Source organism: Haemorhous mexicanus, chromosome 6 (genome assembly GCF_027477595.1).
Source record: "Haemorhous mexicanus isolate bHaeMex1 chromosome 6, bHaeMex1.pri, whole genome shotgun sequence".
Lineage (NCBI taxonomy): Eukaryota > Metazoa > Chordata > Aves > Passeriformes > Fringillidae > Haemorhous > Haemorhous mexicanus.
In genome coordinates this window covers 27,412,223-27,432,061 of record NC_082346.1, presented here as the reverse complement: position 1 = coordinate 27,432,061, position 19,839 = coordinate 27,412,223, and the positions used below count along the sequence as shown (strand labels likewise).

At 46.5% G+C, this 19,839-nt stretch overlaps 1 protein-coding gene across 1 annotated transcript; it reads left to right on the top strand.

Annotated features, from left to right (window-relative positions):
* Window positions 1-8,193: 8,193 nt before the first annotated feature.
* On the top strand, window positions 8,194-15,076 carry RHOV (ras homolog family member V). Its single transcript, XM_059849460.1, has 3 exons — window positions 8,194-8,566; window positions 11,862-11,920; window positions 12,267-15,076. Exons 1-3 carry the CDS (start codon window positions 8,371-8,373, stop codon window positions 12,705-12,707), a joined length of 696 nt encoding a protein of 231 aa, XP_059705443.1. The 5' UTR covers window positions 8,194-8,370; the 3' UTR covers window positions 12,708-15,076.
* The last annotated feature ends 4,763 nt before the right edge of the window (window positions 15,077-19,839 follow it).

The window sequence follows — 19,839 nt, the reverse complement described above, 5'->3', positions numbered from 1 at the left end:
TACTAGAATCAGTCCTGATTGCCAGAGCAATTCTACTGACTGCTACTAGGAATTATCTGGTTTAAAACACTCTGTAAAAATTCCTCTGTTGTGGCTCTCATGTAGCATTGAGTGGCAAAATCTTGGCTTTTTCACTAGAATGATCATTGAGGCACAGCATAAAGGGATCCAGCGTAAGGCAGTCCTTGAACTACACTAGACTTGCTCTGCAAGTTTATCCCAGGTTTATGTGTCGGATCCAGTTTCTGTGTCACTAAATAGTATTTATAACCTGGAGTTTTCTTATGTTCTGGTGTGCCAACAACTGTTTATTTGCAATTTTACTCTCTAGCTTAACTAGCAGAATTTATAACAATGGCATTAACCAGAGGGACTAGTCTCTTACACAACCCTTTGGGTTTCATCCTATATAAAATGAACAGAGATGTATATGCGTACCCTGTATGTGTGCCATACACCATACTGTGAGTATACTGTATACTGCATATTAGATACAAGCTTCACTTTCAGGAAGCAATGGAGAAATGTCTCTCAGGGTACGGGACAGCTTGCAACACAGAAGGATCCATTACAAGACACAAGAGATCTTCCCAAACTTAGTTTGCACATCAGGTGGCAGTGAGGCACCACAAGCAGCAGTTCCATGTGGTTGGCTTCACACAAACAACGTTACACCTCCTTTTTCTCTGCTCTTACTGGACACCCCACCCTCATAAACTAGGGCTGTGGTCTGCATCACTCAGCCTCAGGCCTTCTCCCAGTGCTGAGCCAGACATGCAGGTCCCACGCTAGCTGGGTTCCTGGAGGCTCCCATGGCACGCCTCCAGAGGGTCACCTCTGCCTGCTTTGCTAAAAACAGAACATGGCTTTTGCTGACCTAGCCTGCCTGCAAGCACCAGTCCCAGCCTCTGCTGTTTACCCTCTTTATGTGGCAGCTCTGAGCCAAAATAGCAAAACCACATTCTTCTGCTGTCTAATCATCCTGATCTTCATAAGCAGCGACTGTTCTCTTTCAGCATCTCAAAAGGCACAAACAAATTACATTAGGTTTAGGGTAATGAGGTAGGAAGGGACTTCTTGGACTATCAGATCCATTCTCCCACTCTTGTAGATACCACATCATATAGTCCTTTCTCTCTTCCTGTTAAGCTCTGTCTGATATAGTGTGGGTATTTTTTCCCCTGACTGCTCTAGCTCATACCTGTTCCAAACACTCCCATGATTTTGAGCTGTGATTTCCAGTCTAACATAAGCTGTGGCTAGTCTGAATCCTTTCGTTCTTGTTCAAACACTGATCTTTATTATACAAGACATTGCTGAGCTTTTCATTTCCTCTGCAAAAATCATCACAAATCATAGCCTTCATTTGGATGTATCAAATCCAAGATTTATCAAACCAAGAAGTTCTTGACTTCTCTTAAAAAGAGGAGGTGATTAGTTCCTTAGAGCATCCTTCAGTTCTCTACATTGATTGCAGCTTCAGCTCATGTTTATGTCACAGGGATGAGCATAGTTGATCCCTCATTTAAGATGAGGTCTCTCCCTGTTGTCTTCTGCAATGATGTTTTTACTTTTCCTCTTTGTAATCATATTTTTAGCAGTTCATATTTTGTAATCATGTTTTTATATTCTTGAAATATATCTGGATATTAGGGTAAATTGACATTTGTGCAAAAACTTCTCAGTGTGCATTTCTGTGGGCTGTTTCAGCTCAAAGCCTAGATCAGGCCATGTTTTATAAGTTGTTTTTTACTTGGTCAGGTCTAGAAATGGAAGAGATTTTTGTTCTCATTCTGGCAGATATTATTGCCTTTTAGGGCTAATACCTCATGAGAAACCTGTGTCTGATTTTAATGTGGTTAAATTGGAAGCCAGATTTTCACCTTATTTGGAAATAAAACATCAGCCTAAAGCTAACCCAAGCCCACAAGCCTGCTCCATCCATCTGCAGTATCATCTGCTGTGATTATTTAATTTACAAACATATGCAATAATTATATCCCAGTGCTACATTCACAGATTTGGTATTCTGGAAAGAAGGGAAGAGCGAGGGTTGCAGTTCTTTGATTCACCAGGAATGTGTGGAGAATCAGATGATTACATTTTGTGTGTTGCAGTGGTGTAAGTCTATAAGAGGGACTTGTGCGAGAGAATTTAGGAGATTTTGGTGATCTGTTTGGATTGGAAACCTAAATCCTTGTCTTGGTTTGGTACAGCTGTGGTCACAGCAGCAATTTGCAGTAATTTTGACTTAAATTTTCTCCAAGCTGTGGGCACAGCTATCAACATCTAGGTGTTGCATGGCATGTTATGCTCCTCAAATGCCTAGAGAAACAGGTAATTCTAGATATCTGCACTGACAAACATACAATGTGTCCAAGGTTCAGATTCCCAGCAGATAAACCCTGTCTAAATCTGGGCTTCCTCAATGCTGTCTGTGTCATTCCTGGCTGCCCTGTCCAACCCCCTCTTGGTGCACAACAGCGTGTATATGAGTGCAGAGTGAGACAGTTCATTGCCCTGCAGCAGATGACTCTGTGATCCATGATCTAAACATGAATGCTGGTGCAGAGGAGAGGGCAGGAAGATGTGGCTGGGGAGAGAAGTAAGGGCAGAATCTATTGACACAATTGAAATTTGAATTAAACCCTGGACTTCCTCACAGATTTCCACTACAGACGGTACTGATCATCACTCCACCTCACTGTATATAGAATATTCCTTCACAGTAATCAGCATAAAAAATACCCTGTATTCTTAAAAGCCACAGGCAAATAGGTGTAACTCCCTAAATGGACCAGCCTCCATAAGATACCCACAAAGGTGTAACATACTTCCAGGCTATGAGACACCCCTGGAACTGCCTTAAGGAGAGTGCTGCAGATACCTGTGTCCCCCACTCAATCAAAAGACCTTGTCCCGAGAGAAGGGACAGCGTTTCTGAGTGATCTTTTGAATGCTGTATACAAATTTAATGCAGTAAACAGAATTACAGGAGCTGTGTACCCTGGGTATTACAGTTACCCATGAGAACCTGAACTGGAACCTACACGGGGAGCCATACAACAATTAGAATTTACCCTGGAAGAGATCAAAGCTGCTGAAAATCTTGCCAGAGCCTGCCTCCTAACCATTAACCAACCTCCCAAGCTCTTCCAACCATTGTCAGAAACAGATTCCTGCAGACCAGTAAACACTGGGTGGAACTGTATCATGCCCGAGAAGCAATTGCAGACCTGCAGACCGCGGTTCCCCTGACACTTTGTTTTCCCGCAGGTGAACTACCAATGTGCATTCCAGAGCAGGCTGCCCTTTGTAAACCCACCGAGTGCCCCCTTGGAAACCCTAGGGCGTAATCCATCTGTCCTAGAGTGTGAAAAAAGCAGGAGGGGAACATGCTTTTGCAGTGAGAAAACCTTTTTCCCATCACCAGCACCCTGTGGCTAATCCCTCCGTTTTGATCCTCAAGGGAGATCCATCAATGATAAGCCTGAGAACTGAAACTGATAACTTGGCAGAGACAGTGATCTTAGAGCATTTTTTGGTTTTCCGATCCCTCTTAAACCCAGCCCTTCACTGTTTAGTGTTAACTGCCTGCCTTTCCTTGTTTCACAGGGGGGATGTGTACTTTATCACCTTTCTCTTGCTAATTCCCTCACCCATTCCTGTTAAACGTTAGCGCCTCTTTTTGGTGTAAAACGTCCGATTGAGTGACATAATTAAATTAAGCTCAGACCATTGTCTTCCAACCTGTCTTTAGTCTGAAATTTGCTGTTTTTCTTTCAGATTTAAAGAAAGTCTTTGAACGCCTTAAATTTTGCCTGTTCTTTCACATTCTTCAGTTGATGTATTAAAATATGTACTTTCTCCAGCAGATGGCAACACACTTCTAAATTATTCACAGCATGTCTGAGAGGCAGTACTAGTTCCTAAACAAGTCAGGAGATGAAGTAGAATTTGAGAAAGGGACTTAATGCAATATGGTGCTTGTCTCCCTTTGGAACGTTCAAGAAAATATTTTTAAAGCTAGTGGCATTTTTATTTCATTTGAACTTATTATTCTTTAATCCGAAAATGTAGTATAATACTGTTCTTGTGGCTCTTTGCCTCCACATTTAACAAGAGTGGCAGTGAACAGGTGAACCAGAAACCTCTCTGTGCATCTCTCAGGCATTGCCTTTAATTCCAAAGAGCAATGAACTAGTTCAGAGGCCAGGATAGTGGAAGCTGTTTTCGAACATTGTTTCTCTCTATTTTTTTTTTTTTTCCCCAAATGCGTTTTGAAAGCACACATCTCCAGATCACACCAGAAGTATCCATTAGCTGCTATAGAATTGTAAAACATTTTTATTGCTGGAGACTCAGGAACTATGGAGTTTCTATCAATCAAAATCTCTATAAAGGAAAGTAAGTACTAGAATAATTCTTCCTGGGATTTCTCCTGCCATAATTTTTCTGTGAATGGGTACAGCCTGATATTTCACTGACTTTGTGTTCTGTCTCTTTCTGCCTCTGCGAAGTTGATAGAAAATGATACAAAGAAGCATTGAACATCACTTCCTGAAGGTTACAATAACTAGACAAGGCACACCGCAAGGGAAAACCAGGCTCGGGCTCTTGTCTTCACCCTTTTGTCTGTCACTCCTTTTAAGTGGTAATTATAGTTAGCTTGATTTTTCCCAGGGAGGAAGCACACTCAGGTGCATGACAAACACTTGGTGACTCAGAACTGATTGTGTCATTGCTTGCAATTACGAATTCGACCAGCTGGGCAGCAGCAGTACCTCGATTTCTTCAATGTCTCTTGACATCACGGGTTCCAGTTTGCTCTGTCACCTGCACTCCAGTTAGCCCCCCTCTCAATGTAGATCCCCACCCACCTACCCTGTGCCTGATGGCATTGTCGCCTGTTCTCACTGTGCCCCCCTTTCTCATTGTTTAGGTTTCTCTTGTGCAGCACTGTGAACAGACTCAGAAATGGGATCCCAGGGCACCATTTGCTAGGGAGCCATATTGACAAATGCAGCCCACTTGTACAAATGCAGGTAACGCTGAAGGCTGGGTCTGCTCACTACCATGTTAGGAGGGGCTGATAATTTTTTTTTCCTTTCTCTTGGTGAGAAGGGAACCGTGTTATTTTTAAAACTGCCACCTCCCATAACATACAATGCTCTTTCTGAGGCAACATGAGTAATTTGTTAAGCTTTGCAAAAATGAGAATGGCTTCCACTCTGTGAGTTTCGGACAAGACTGGGAAGCAGAATATCAGCCAAGGAGGCAGAACACGATGTTGCCAGAGGAACAGAATACAAGGTTGTTGGAGGTCAAGTATTGCTTAGGAGCCACTGAAAGTCAGGACCACTATCTGCTAAAAAGCCCAGTGTCACCATTTCCCCATATTATAATACTGCACTTCAGGATGGAAATTATGTGGAATAGTTTGAGCTGATCTGTAGTTTCATCCCCACAAGGGATGAAACTACGCATCCCCGTGTGTTCTCCTCATCCAAATTGGCTCATGAACTGTTCTTGATTTGGTCCATAGGTGGACTTCTCCTGTCACAGCAGTGGTGAGAAAAGTTATTATAATTAATAGAAATGGGCAGAACAGGAAGTGTCTTCCTCTAAATTACTGGGTTTTTTAATAACAGGACTTTGTACAGTTGTATAAAGTCTGTTTGGTGGTGACAGTCACACACTGCCTGAATATAGAAATCTATTTCCACTGTAAATCACTTTAATGGAGCAGCTTTTCTGTGCAGCCCAGATAGAGCAGCCCAGCTGAGTAATGGCTCAAAACTAACAGGACCTGAAATCTGTATTTGATCTGCCTGGAAAGAGTTTGATCTTCTGTACTTAGATCCTGGTGGATAGGAATTCACATAATGAGAAATACCATCATAATTTGTACTAATTATAATTCCTGGGAGTGAGGCCAAATAAAGCCTTGCAGACTGTGTATTTCCCACTCAGGCATGACTGATTTTGGCAAAGGAGCATGTCAGGCAAACAGCACAAAATGGGGCTCTCCTAATGTACCTGCTGCCTACATAGGCAGAGCCAGTCCCCAGAGCTGTTGGCTCAGCAGCTCTGGGAATGGGACAGACTTTCACTGCAAAAAAGCCAGAACTGTGCAAAAAGAATCTAGCAAACCCAAAATATCTGACTGCTCTCTGCATTGTGAAACTAAATCTGCATCCACTGTTATCTGTCAGGACCAAGGAAAGGCCTGAGAAACGAATCCATGGGAGCGGCCCTGTTTGTTTGCTTAATCACTTTGTTTAAATATAGATTAAAAATCACTTAAGCTCATTGACAAATTAAGTGTGTGTCAACCAACGGTTGTCAGAAACTGCAAGAAAAAAGGAGTGTAGTCCCAGAAGGAAGAGGTTTTAGGTAAGGAATAAGAGAAAAAGGGCTGTATCTGGGGAGTGGAGCAACATTGTATCTTCTTAAGGGAGATACGTTCCTAAGCAAACAGCAAATAGGGAACTTGAACTGTCAACTTCTCTTCTTGTCCCTGCCAACAGTGAACAATTTGGTGAATAATCCCTCATTTACATTCATCTCTTCCAATTAAATGGAAATGTCATAGTTCACAGAAAGTCAGCCACAGTCTGAAATGCACTGGGAAAGCTTTGTAAGATCCCTGTTTGCTGTGCTGCCTGTCCCAGCTGCAGTGTAGCGTGTCCTTGCTGGTCCCATTGGAGGCACTGCCACACCTCACACACTGCAGAATATGGCCTGCCCCAGTGCATTCTGCCTTTTCTGGAGCAGTTCAGCTGTCACCTGGCTCTGAACCAGCACTGAAGACCATGGCACTGGAAAAAGCCAGTCTAATGCAAGCCAGTCCCTTGAGATAGCAGCCACTTGCTGTAGCAAGACTACCTGGCACATGTTTTAGCAGCAGCCTAGTTTCTAATACCATCCCCATTTTTTGTAGCTGCAGAAATGTAAGGCTGTGCTATGTGGAAAAACATATAAGGGGTTGATTAAAACAAACTGCTAGAGAAAACTGCAGAGGAAAAGCCTTCTTGCAGTTCCGAGGAAGCTTGTTGGCTGTCTCCAGAGAGTGGACATGCTTTGTCCACTGAATATGAAAGGTTGCAGTGCTTATGACTTTCTGTCACCCACGGGGAAAAGGCTTCCAGACTGTGCCTTACTTAAAGATTTCCTCTCAAGTTTGACATTAGTGTAGGTGGAACACCTTCCTATCTTTCTCAGCACGGATGCAAACTACAGCAAGACAAACTCACAAACTGCTAATCAGCAGCTGCTTGCAGCACAAACCTGCCTAGTGCAGACAGGTCTGCCTTGCTGAGAGGACTGTGAAGGACATAATGGTAGCTAAATGAGGGTTGTTCATTGATAGCCTGAGTTTAGCTCCTCCATTAGGAAGCGGCTCCACATTCAAAGCTAATGTTGCAATACTGGGTATTGCAGGCATTAATACCTTCACTCCAGTGTTTCCAATCACTTGGAGGTGCTACACTGGCCGGCAGTGATGGCTGAGATAGTGTGGCTGTATCTCTCCTTTTAAGTTGTGTGTTCCCACTCCTCTGTTTAGTCATACTTCATTAGACAGTGAGCTCCTCAGGGCAGGGATGGAGCTGTCTTCTTAGCTGCCAAGGGCACAGTGTGGTGTGGGAGCTACCAGAGGTGAATATGAAAAACAGGCAGCAGACTGGGAACTCCTGCACTTGTCCATGCAGCTGGGAAAATACACTTTGTGGCTTTTGCCAGCAGGTAGGAACAGCTTGGCTGGGCCCCAGCAACCCAGTAATGCCAAGCATGTAGTTAACAGATGGGATGACTTTTGGCCATTTGTTTTATATTGTCCTTCACAATATTGACCAGCACTGTTGGTTTTACTTCTGTCCTGATTTCATGGCAGAAATCACAGATGCCCCAATTGGCACAGTGGAGCTGCTTCTTTCAAAAAGGAAGCAGGGGCGACTTGGATGGAGCGCGGCTTTCACGTGTGTGTGCAGCTCAGAGCACGGCGTGGCACCTGCCGAAATTCCGAGGGCAGGCGCCGCTCGGGGGCATGGCGGGGGATGGGGGTGCAGCTGCGGGACCCTCGCCCGCGGGACGGCGGCGGGAGGAGGCGGCCGGGCCGGGCAGAGCAGGGCTGGGCCCGGCCACCTCCCGGCGGGGCGGGACAGGGCGGGACTAGGGAAATAGAGGCTGGTTTTGTGCGCAGGGCGGCAGGTGTAGTGATGAGGAGCGAAGCTCGGCGGGCTGGAGAGGGTGGCCCCGCACGGCAGCTCTGACAGCAGCCCGCTCTCAGGAGCATGGCAACGGCCCCGCCGCGCCCCTCCCCACGCTGAACCCTGTCGAGTCCGCGGTGCCACCGTCAGTGCCATTGCCATGCCTCCCCAGGAGCTCCTGGATTACGCGCCCGCCCTACGGAGACACAGCCCGTCCCGGGGCAGCGGCCCGGAGCTGGGAATCAAGTGCGTGCTGGTGGGCGACGGCGCCGTTGGCAAGACCAGCCTGGTGGTCAGCTACACCACCAACGGGTACCCCGACGAGTACCAGCCCACCGCCCTCGACACCTTCTCCGGTAGGTGCCCGCCCGGGCTGCGCGGGCATGGGGCGGCCGGGAGGAATCCAGTCTGGAGCATGGGGAGGAGCGGGCTCCCGGCGCGGATGGAGGCGAGCGCTCCCGGGGCCACGGGCTGCCCCGTGCGGGCAGCGCAGCCTGCGGGCACACAGCCCCAGGGGATTTCTGGGACTCGGACCAAGTCCCTCCGACGTTTTTTGAGGTTTAGCAGGTGGAGGTCTTCCGTTCTGCAACTGTGTCGAGTTGATTTGCAAGTTCTATGAACTTGGGTATCTTCCTGTTTTTGTGGTGTTGTTATGACTAAATAGAAGGGGGCTTAGTTTTTTTTTTACTGTTAGTGGTTTTAGCTTCAGAAATAGCCTACAGTGTAACGCTGTGATTTTCGCTTCAACTGATACTCGGGAAAACCATCCTTTTCTCTCCTTGTCTGGTGAAGTTTGCACTGAACAGAGGTTGTCAAAAAGTTGACGCACTTTTTAAGTCTGGCTAGAATTACAAGCTGATGAGCTCTCATTAGTTTCCACTTTTGTAAATGCTATCTTTGTTCTTGTTCTACACTCCTTTTGGCTCCAATTTCTAATATAAACCCAGGAGAATACAAAGCCCTTTGAAAGATTTCTTATCTTCATTTGATATGAAGAAACACAGCACTACTTGACAATGTAGATTGGTAGATTAGAGATGTGCTCAAGTCAGGCCAGGAATGAGACATCTAATGTGTCATAGTCTTAGGGGTGCTTAGAGGGAGTGTTTTGTTTGAATGTCTCCCCTCAGTTGCTCACTCTGAGAGCTGTTGATTTACCTTGACCTTCTCCAAGCTATTCCACTGTCACTTGAAGGAACTGGACTGGGAACACGCTGCTGTTCATGGTCCAGGAGCCCTTTGTGAACAGATGTAAGGAATCATGAATCCTCCAAGGGAAAGGTTACAGCTCTCTCTGCCCTCTTTGCATTAATGTGTATGGATTAGACTAAGAGAGGCTTAACATTACTGTAATTATTAGACTGCACATTTTTGGAAGTGCAAATCCATAATAAAATGGTCCAGAAAGGTGAAGGCAAGATGAGTGCAGACTCCCTGATAACCAGCAGGTATTCTGAAGACAGCTGCACATGGGTTTAGTTCTAGTCTGGATGTCCCAGTACTAAGTCTGCCTTCAGAGCTTCATAGGATTTGTAGCTGATATAAATCAAAAACATTTAAAATCTGTCTTGTGAAGTTCGCTTTCTGCTTATTGGGAGGAAATGGAAGGACAGACAAGTTTCCCTTCCCACTCCTATTCTTACCCTGGATAAAGTCCCTTCCTGGAGTCAAATATTATGCTTCAGGATCCAGATCAGAAATTTCAACCCAATTCCTTCCACTTTTGGGGAATACCTGCCATTGAAACAGCCTGCAGAACTCAGCAGTTTAAATTCTAACCTTAATCCTGGTCATGGGACTGAGATGCCAATAACAAGATAGAAGAAGGTGTTGCATTATCAGGGGGATGTCTCTGGAGCAGTGACCCAGCCACACACAGATGTAGTCTGGCTGCTACCTCCTGCTGGGTGTCCCTGCCAGCTAGAGCAGCCTTGAGTGAAATGCGCACCCGATGACCTTTCTCCACCAGGCTATCCTGTTCTGCCAGCCTCTTCACTATTGTACCATCATCCATCCTCATCCTGAGGGTGTGGACCTTGTGAGGGCGGTATTTGGAGGGCTGTTGCAGAGCTGCTAACGTAGCTCAAGCTAGCAGCAGATGGGATGAAACTTTGTGCAAATGCTGGAGCAGTAGGTAATATGTGTGGTGCGTTTCTTCTGAAGATGGCGAGACATTTCAGAGATGCTAATTCCTTCTCTCAATGCACTTGTGAGACAGAGAAAACCAGATACTAGAAAGTCAAATGTCTGCTGCCTTGAAGATCAAGTCAGGATCTAGCAGGTTCTTTGATCAGGAACAGGTTTCTCTTCCTCCTCTGGGGCAAAGATATGGTAACACCCCAACTGTTTCCCAGTCACACGGAAGCAATGACTTTCAGCTACGCCGCGAGGAGTGGCACTATGGTGGACGCACCCACCCCTTCATTTTTCTTCCAGTATTGGTCTCCCACCAAACTTCATTCATCTTCTTGTCTATGTTCCCCTTTTTTTCCCCAGACTGCTTTCAGGGAGGAGTGCTCTCTTTCAAAAGCTTGTGTGGAACTCTCTTGTTTCTGTCACTTCTCACCAGACAAATTACTTCAAGAATCACAAACAATTGATCCTGCTTCTGGATGGGAGACTTTTTGTTTGTTTGTGGGTTTTGGGGGGCTTTTTTGTTTGGTTCCTTTTTTTTTTTTTTTTTTTTTAACAAAAAAGACAATAAAGCCTCCTCCCTGCACACAGCAGTGGAGTTTTGCTAACTTATGCCAAGTGTCAGCCATTGTCACCCTAGCCAGGATGTCTGCCTCTATTCATCCAAGCACAGCCCCATCCACCTTGTCAGGACTTTCAAGTGATTTCCAACTCCACAACCCCTTTTTCCCTCTCCTCAGTTCCTAGACTAATCTCTGTGGTGTCTATGCACTTAAACATCTAACAGTTTCATTCCTGATTGCCATCAGAGGTCCTGCCAGCCCTCAGTCTGAGTCAGCTGATACCACATGAAGGCTTACCGTGATTAGGGAGTGAAATGGGAGCAAACCTTACATGTGTAACTCAGCAGTTTTTCAGTGTGTGGATAGTCTCTGAAAGGGATTTCACTCATCACTGTTTCCTTAATAGCTTCTTCATTACAAAGGTGGGTTTTTCCTTAGCTAGGACACTCATGTAACTTTTTTTTTAAGGTCAAATTTCTGGTCTGGATGGGAAAAATTTCCAATAGCTAGTTTGATGGAGACTGATTTGAATTTGCTTGGCCAAGAAGATAGGTGCAAGTTGCCCAAGTTCTCAGATTTTATCCTTATCTTTTTTCTTGGGTTGTAGAAGAAGAACAAGTGGTTCTCAGGGAACTGTTTGGCTAAGGGCTCTTCTTGTCCAGAGGAGCAGTTGTTCAGTAACGTGGAACTATTCTTTCAGAATTCTGGAGACAAGCACAAAACACCTGAGAGCTAACAAAAACAGGTCTGCTGCAGTTTTCTTAATGTTTCCAGGGCAAGCTTCAACAGTCTTAGTAAGGTTTGGGAGGATGCTCAGCTGGGAGGAGATGTGAGTGACTTCAGTGAGTCTGTTCAGCAGGGTGTGAAGCAAAGTGCTCAGGAAAAGCCTGTATGAGTGTACATGTGTATGCTGGCCAGCTGCTTTAGACTCATCCTTATTCTCCTTCTGCTACAGTGCAGGTCCTCGTGGATGGAGCCCCAGTCCGAATTCAGCTGTGGGACACTGCTGGACAGGTAAGCTCTATCAAAGCAGCTGTCAACTCTGGTCCTGTGGGACAGGCATTGTTTTCAGGCTTTGAGGAAGGAGGTGTTTAACAGGGAAGAAAGGAAATGCACTGCTGCAGCACCAGCTGTCTGTGACTGCCATACCAGCTATTTGCTGGTATGGCAGTCACAGACAAGGGAATGACAGATGCCCTCAGCTCTGAAACTTGTGTCTGAAATGTGGCATGGCCACAAAGTCAGTACAATGCCCTGCATCTGTTGCTATCCTAGTTAACTTGTAGAAAAGCTACTGCAGCATCATGCTGTTAGAAGAGCAGTCCAGTGAAGATTTTTTTTCCCCCTCCCTTTTCTACAGGAGGACTTTGACTGTTTGCGCTCGCTTTGTTACCCTGACACCGACGTCTTCCTTGTCTGCTTCAGTGTGGTAAACCCAAGCTCCTTCCAGAACATTACAGAGAAATGGATCCCTGAGATACGAACTCACAACCCGCGGGCACCTGTGCTGCTCGTGGGGACACAGGCAGACTTGCGGGATGATGTCAATGTCCTCATCAGCCTGGATCGCTACCACGTGAAGCCTGTGCCCCGGCCTCAGGCAGAAGGTCTAGCTGACAAAATCCGGGCTGAAGCCTACCTGGAATGCTCAGCACTGACCCAGAAGAACCTTAAAGAAGTTTTTGACATGGCCATTGTCAGTGGTGTTGAGCACAAGGCACGTCAGGAAAAGAAGATGACTGCCAAAGGCATCAAGACTCTCTCTAAGTGCCGCTGGAAGAAGTTCTTTTGCTTTGTCTGAAGCTGCTTTGAGGGAGGGGAAAAGAAACACCCAATGCCAGTATTGGCTCTGCACCTTCTTGGAGTGACTGCTCCTATGGCCCCAGCAAGGAGGGTATGATAAGCTGCCGGGCTTGGAAACCTGTCTCTTGCTGGGTACAGTATCAGATGCCAAGGAGACATTGTGCTGAGATGTGGAATGGTCCAGGCAGCTGTAATACCTGCTGGACATGTCTGTAGTGTCCCAGACTAATGGGAGCCTTTAGTACATCAAGACTCAGTACCCCAGAACAGGCAGGTTCCTTACATTGTTCAGAATATCCAGTTTTCTGGTTAAAGCTCACACACTTTCAGAGTTCTGATGCAGCATAATAAACATGAGGGACTTCTGAAATCAGCCTGTGTTTTGGCTGATTTACAGGCATGGCAGAGAGTAGGGCAGGGGCAGTTACAGGCAACTGCAATGTGGTCAGGCATGGGGTGCAGAGTTTGTAACATGAGACTTGGGTTCCCCCTCTGATTCCATTTGCCGAAATAGGTAGAATTCACTTGACTGTGAAAAAGCAGCTCTCTTTCTTAAAGGTCCTGTACTAGGAGTACTCTTGAGAAGTTATTTCCTAAATAAAGGCCATTAGCAGGCTGAAGAGAAAATGCACTGGGAGCTACCGTAATACTTTAAGCAAAACCTTCTCTGAGAGGACTCTCTAGTCCTCTGGGTGCAGGTGTTACAGTCCTATCCTAAGAGGTAGTTGTGCACTTGGAGACCAACTTTGAAAGGTCTTTTGTGTGTGTGGTGTTTCGAAAGAAAGAAGAGGTGAGGAAGAGTGAGGTGTGGCTCTGTCTAGCAGAGAAAAAACCGTGTCAGCAAAGGGTTTATAACACTACCAAGGGGTCAAATGTAGATGGAGGGAGAAGGAAGAAAAAGAAGCAAATAGAAAGGAGAAAGATGGAATGAAGAAAGGTAGATGGAGAAGGAAAGGAGAATGAATGTAGTTAAATGAAAGTTGTGATTCTACTTAGTTGAGATGCTAATATGCAGGGTAACCTCTAGGCACCTGAAAATTTTGCTAGTGATATGAATTTCAAAGTAATATTGTCAAAACATTCAGTTCTGAATCAAAAGGAGGGTGTTGTAGTGAGAGAGAGTTCCTCTTTATTAGGAAAATCCTCCATTTCAGATCTGCACAGAAGAATGGAATTTACCTTGTACTGTTCTTCCTGAGGCTGCAGAACAGGAACAGAGGACTCAGGGCTTCTTTCTGTTATGCTTCCCTTTTTAAAAAGTCACTGCTTGATCTGCTGAAATCAAAAGCAAAGGAAATCCATGACGTTTTTGCTGGAGAAAATAATTCCTTATGTTTCATTCCCTTCCCCTCTTACCTGTTTCTCAGGGGATCATTACCTCAGAGAGTCTATTCACATTTTATTATATTTTATTACAGAACTTGCAGCAATTTCTAAACCTTCTTTTGCAGAGACATTTCATTTTGGTTTATGTAGCAGAGAGCATGACAGGTCTGTCAAGAGATGCTTTTGATACTCAGGGGGTTCTCTGCATCTGGCCACAGCCCATCACTTTGAGGATGCTCTGGAGTAATGTGACAGAAAGAGAAATAGCTGTGGATAGCTTGCCCTAGACCAAAGGGAAGCATAGGTGAGCTAGTGAGCCTGTAGCAAGGCAAATGTGACTAATACAGTCTGGCTCCAAACAAATGCCTCCCAACAGCTCTCACAGACGGCTGGTTTTGTAGTGCAGCTTATGTAGTTCCCAGGATGTGAAACAAGACTGCTGTCTCCCTGGGCAGTATTGCAGGATGAAAGAGGTGAAGTGTTCCTGGGAAGGGAAGTGGCCCACAGCCTTGGAGCTACTTCTAGGGTAAGGCTCAGAGACCTGAAAAGGATGGTGCAGCAAAATGAGATGAATGTTGAAAGGACTCCTCCAACTGAAATGCCCTTTGAGTCCAGTGTGGAGTCCAAAGAGATGGTGAGCACAGAGACAGTAGCTAGAAGTGGCATGTCTGACACAGGTCTAGGTAGGACACCTGACAAAGCTCAGCAACGCATCCCTGTGTGCATATCCTACCTGTACAGGTACCTTTGCTGTATCACTAGTTCAGTTTGTCTGTTGGGTCTTTACACATTTCTTTAGCCTGTGAGACGAAGGGCTGTGGTGTGACCTGCCAAAGAGCAGGTCACATCCCTATGGAGCAAATCCACAGGTGGAAAGAACACCAGCCTCCTTCCTGCCAAGGACAGCAAGGGTTGTCCTGCAGTAGCTTGGTATGAAACAGGGGTTGTTTCATTCTGGAAAAGAAACTGTACTGGGAGCTACTTTTGTTCTATGTGATTGTGTCTAAAATTTGTTCAAATAAATTTTTTTCATGTCCACAATTTGTGTTTGTAATTTCATCACTGCAAATTAAGTTGGGCATTAATATTGAAAGGGAGTTACTCCATTTTACTGACAAAAAGCATAACAGGGAAATGTCCCCACCTCTCACTCCATGTCCTAACTCCCACTAGCAATGGTAAAAATCCCCTCATAGCTAAAACTTTCCATGTTCCTTCTGGAAAGGAAGTTAATCTCAGTTAATCTTTCTTTACCTCAGCAGCCACTCAGTATGGATGCTGCTGAGGGGGATGGAGTAGGAAACATCCAGGGCTTTCAATGCCTCTCCCCAGAAGCCACTCTCCAGGGGCCAGTCAGGAAGCCTCCCAGCACACATGAGCCAAGCCCATGCAGGACTTGCATTTGGAGCCTTAATGACAGCATGCTGCTCTATCATTAGGCTGATGGGTAGTTTAGGAGCAGCTTCACTTAACTTACCTTGGCAGTTACTGCTCAAGTGATGAAAAATTTTGCCTGTGCCACATAGAATGCAAAGGCTCCATCAAAGACAGCTCACAGGACTAACCCTTTCAGCCCTATCTTCAGTATTACAGATCGGTCAGGGCTCCTGCATGTCCAGATGTGGGGCCCCATAGCTACTCCAGAGTCAGAGGGCTGGAAAGTGAGGTTGCTGAGGGAGGAGTGTGGTGGTTCAGCAGAGAGCTGGGAAAGAAAATGGATGAAAAAACAGAGTAGCAGAGGTAATGGGCAAATTCAGAAATTGGAAGGGAATAGGAAATCACTACCGATAAAACATGATTTTTTGGGTGAGGGGGTTGTTGGGGTTTTTAGGATTTGTTTGGGGTTTTTGTGGGGGGAGGGGGCATGGTTGTTTACCAAGTCACACTCTCCTACAGACCCACTGTTTACTAGGTGTAAAGTAACCTATGGGAGTATTTGGAGCTGGCTCCCAGCTTTGTAACTTCCTGGCACTAAATCTTACAGAAGCACCTGTGAATGGAAATAGCAGCAAAGTGTGAATTAACTTTACAGGGAGTGAGTCATTCTACTGAGCCATATCCTGTCAAATGCACAATAAGCACTCTAAAACTCCCTGAAATCCGTGAACAAAGCTGAACTCCTGGGTGTGGGGAGGTGAATCTATCTCATTAAATGGAGTTTCCTACTAAAGCCACCTGAGGTGTCTGTAAAGCCTTGCTCTCATCCTCTTACGGTGCAGTACTGGATCTGTGCTACTACCTGGCTTTGGTAGAGTCTGGGCTTGTTTCTGCCTTGCAGTGCTGCTTGACCAACCTGTATTTTCAGATGCTGCTGAGAGCACAGAGGAGATCCTGGGAGACTGTTACTAACACAAACCACCCCACCAGGCTGGGTGAAGCTAGCCCATTCCATTGCTAGGCCAGCACAATTCCTCACAAGTGCTGCTTACTTTCTTCCAAAAAGGATCCTTATGATTAATTGATCTGACTTGTTCCATAGCATAAAGCTCAGCATCAAATGCTAAAAGCACCGACATTCCTACAGGGTAGAAACTCTCCAGTGCCTTCTTTCTTGCTCAGAGCTCTGACTTGGATCGTGGGTAGCAGACTCCTGCATATCCTTGCATCCAGCAGAGTAACGGATAAGAAAAACTATCCTTCCTGTACTGGAGAATGCTGGTTGAGATCCAGCATAGATAACAGTACAAGTACTGCAGTACAGGTACACACCATGTTTTGTAAATCCACAAGAAGCCAGTGTGCTTGCTGCTACTCTCAGCTGCCATTGCCAAAGGACCTGAGCTTAGATGTCAGCAACAGTAGGGATATAGTATGGAAAGGACGCTTTAGTTTCCTTTTTCTGTAGGTATTGCACCCTAAATGGGCTGAGCTGTGCCAAAAAGTTTCCAGCTAGTAACACTTTCCTCAGCTTCCACTGAGCCCTGACTGGGAGTTAAACCCCAGAATAATAACATGTTTCATCTAACTCAGCACATCCTCCTTCCAGCACCAAAAGGGCAAGTCTGAAAGTCCTTCTGGAGATCTTTGTGCCCTGTAGGTTACATCCTATTTATTTTGAAGGGACAGGCTGAACTATTACCAGGTCAGAAGCTGACATGAGCCCAGCAGGAGGAACCCTGCTGAAATGCAATTACCTCGGAATGGCATCCTGCCCCCATTTCCTGAGAGGGTGTGATTACATTGACAACCTTATCACTTTCTTAACACTCCCCAATTTAATCCTCAGGTGCTAACTGGCTTTTTCTTCAGATTGCTCCAAGTGTAACTTATTTATCAATTAGGCCCAGCTTGGAAGCAGGGTCTGATTTGACTTTTCTCAGCTGTACTGGCAGATAGGTAGCCTGCTTCAACTTTGCTCTTAATGCATTCCTGCCCCTAATTTGGGCTAGATTGGTCCTTTCCCATGGTCCTTTCTGCAGTCTCTCAAAGAGCAGCATGGGAACACCACAAAAGCATAAGGGAGCAGAGGTGCTGCTCAAACAGATGCTGTCAGCACAAGGCATGTTTGTCCTCTCACAGCCTGTGTGCTAACTGAACTGCTGCTCTTCCATTCTGCTGAGAGTCCTTTTTGCCCAGGATGCTGCCCTTGGCCGTGGGGTCTGCTTGTACATCTTGAGTCTGCTTTATGTCATTGCTTCTCTTTGACCATGCTAAATCACTTGTAGTGAGCCTGGGAGACAAAGCATTTTTCCAAAGCAACCACTTGAACTTTACAATATGGCTCTAAGACTGTCCCTCCTGTAGTGCAGAATGCTGGTTGAGACCCAGCACTTCATCTGCATCTGCTCCCAGAGAAGGAATCAAAGAGCTGGCCCAGCTGGCACCTGGGCCTCCTGGAAGCTGCTTACTCATGCCTCTGCAGAGTCCAGCCCTGGGCTCCCCATTCCCACCGTATAAATACAGCATTGTACTTGCAAAGACCTATTGCACAAGAGGGCAGGGTATGTCTCAACTTATCCCTGAGACAGGTTCCCTCTGCTGCAGTCCCACGTGATCCTGGTTCCCAGGGTGACACCATGCCCTTTCCAGCTCCCAGACTGAGCTGCTCGGCATCCAAACTTGCAAGACTTGTTCTAGAGGAGCAGGACGAGATGTGGGTCCCATCCTCCCCCTCCAACCCCGTATCCCCAGCATTACCCCTAGGGCAGTGTTGTGAACTGAAATACTCTGGTTTCTGCTGCTATGGAGGAACATCAGGTGCAAAGAAATTTGGCTGTGGGACAAGTTTCACCACGAGTCACTGAGCCAGGCTTTTCTTTCCCATGAGATAATCTTGGGCGGGGCAGACAATCTCTTAAAATTAAAATACAATGAAAATACACGGGCTTCCCAGGGTCTAGGGTGAAGCTCTTTCCTTGTTTTCTCAGAAAGCGAGCCAGGCACTGCTGAAACCTTCCCCAGGCTTTCAGCGCAGAAGGAAGCACTGCAGTGGCAGCCTCGGAGCCAGGCCTGGTGTCTGCTGCTTCCCCAGTTGGCAGCAGGAGCCCACCCATGGGACCTGGCTCTGCCGGTGGTGAAGGTGGAAGAGCTCGACCTCCTGTGGAAGAGAGCACAGTTTAGTGAATAAATCACAGACAGCAAAGCCCCCTTCCCCTGGCTGTGCTGCCAATCACTGTGCTGGTGGCACAGTGGAATTTCCTGGTGGGGACAGCACTGGTGATTACCAGGCAGTTACCTACGTGTGAATGGTGGTGCTGGTGGTGCCATCACAAATGTTAAACTGCGAGGAGCTCAGGGTGCTTGAGCCGTGGGCTTGTCCCTTCCTCCACCATCCTCATAAGCATCTCACCCTATCACCGAGCTTAACTCTCTGCTTCTCCAGGTAAACACCTGGTTACATTGCTCAGTGGCAGCAGGGACACAGGGATGTAGCTGGAATCTAGCTGGGATCTCCCTTGGAAGGTGGGTCAACACCCCAGCCCTACAGACTCGAGATCCTTTCTCATCCAAAAGGGAAAGTCAGCATCACGTGCTGAAGGAGAGCTCATCCGTGGGAGGATTTGGTTTTCCCATCAGAGGCTGCATCCCTGCAGGGCTGGATGGGAGAGAGGCTGGGAAAATGCTGCCCAAGCAGTGCCTATGGGTGTCGGATGGTATTGCAGAGCCCCCGCTGCTCTCCTGCAGGGAGCCCTTTGCCGGGCTGCACGCCTGGGGAGCGGCTGTGCCCGGGAACAGCGGGTGCCTGCGTGGCCGGAGCCGCTGGGATGGCTCTCCGCAGTGTGGAGGCAGCAGGAGCACCCAGCTACGGGCAGAGCTTCAGAAAGAGCGCATTCATCCTCCCTGCCAGTAAGGCAGGGAGCGCCCGGGGCAGACTGATGACGCACAGCACACCTGAGATCATTTTCATGGGAATAGGCCCGTGAGAGACTGAGAGAGGAAGAGTCAGGGAAACTCTCCCAGCACTTCAGTCAGTGTCAGCATTCACGGGGCAGATTTCACAAGATAAACAAAAGCCTTTAATAACCGCAGTGGAGGGAGACTTTGAAACCCTGTGAAACCTCTGCCAGAAAAGGAGAGCAGCAGGCTTCTTGCGGAGTTCCAATGCCACCAGCCAGCCAGAGGCTTGGCAGGCATGGAGAAAAAAAGGCTTGCAAAACCCAGACCATAAAGATCCAAGTGTGGGTACCTAGGCTGTACTCCCAGCTGTGAATAGTTGTACACATGGTGCTATACATAGCACAGAGGAATTTTCATTCTACTTGCTAAGGGGTTTTAATAACATAGAGCAGATGAAAGATGTCAGCCACCCTGGAATATTATCTAGGCAGCAGTGTATAATTTGAAGGGAGGGTAGGAAAGGATAT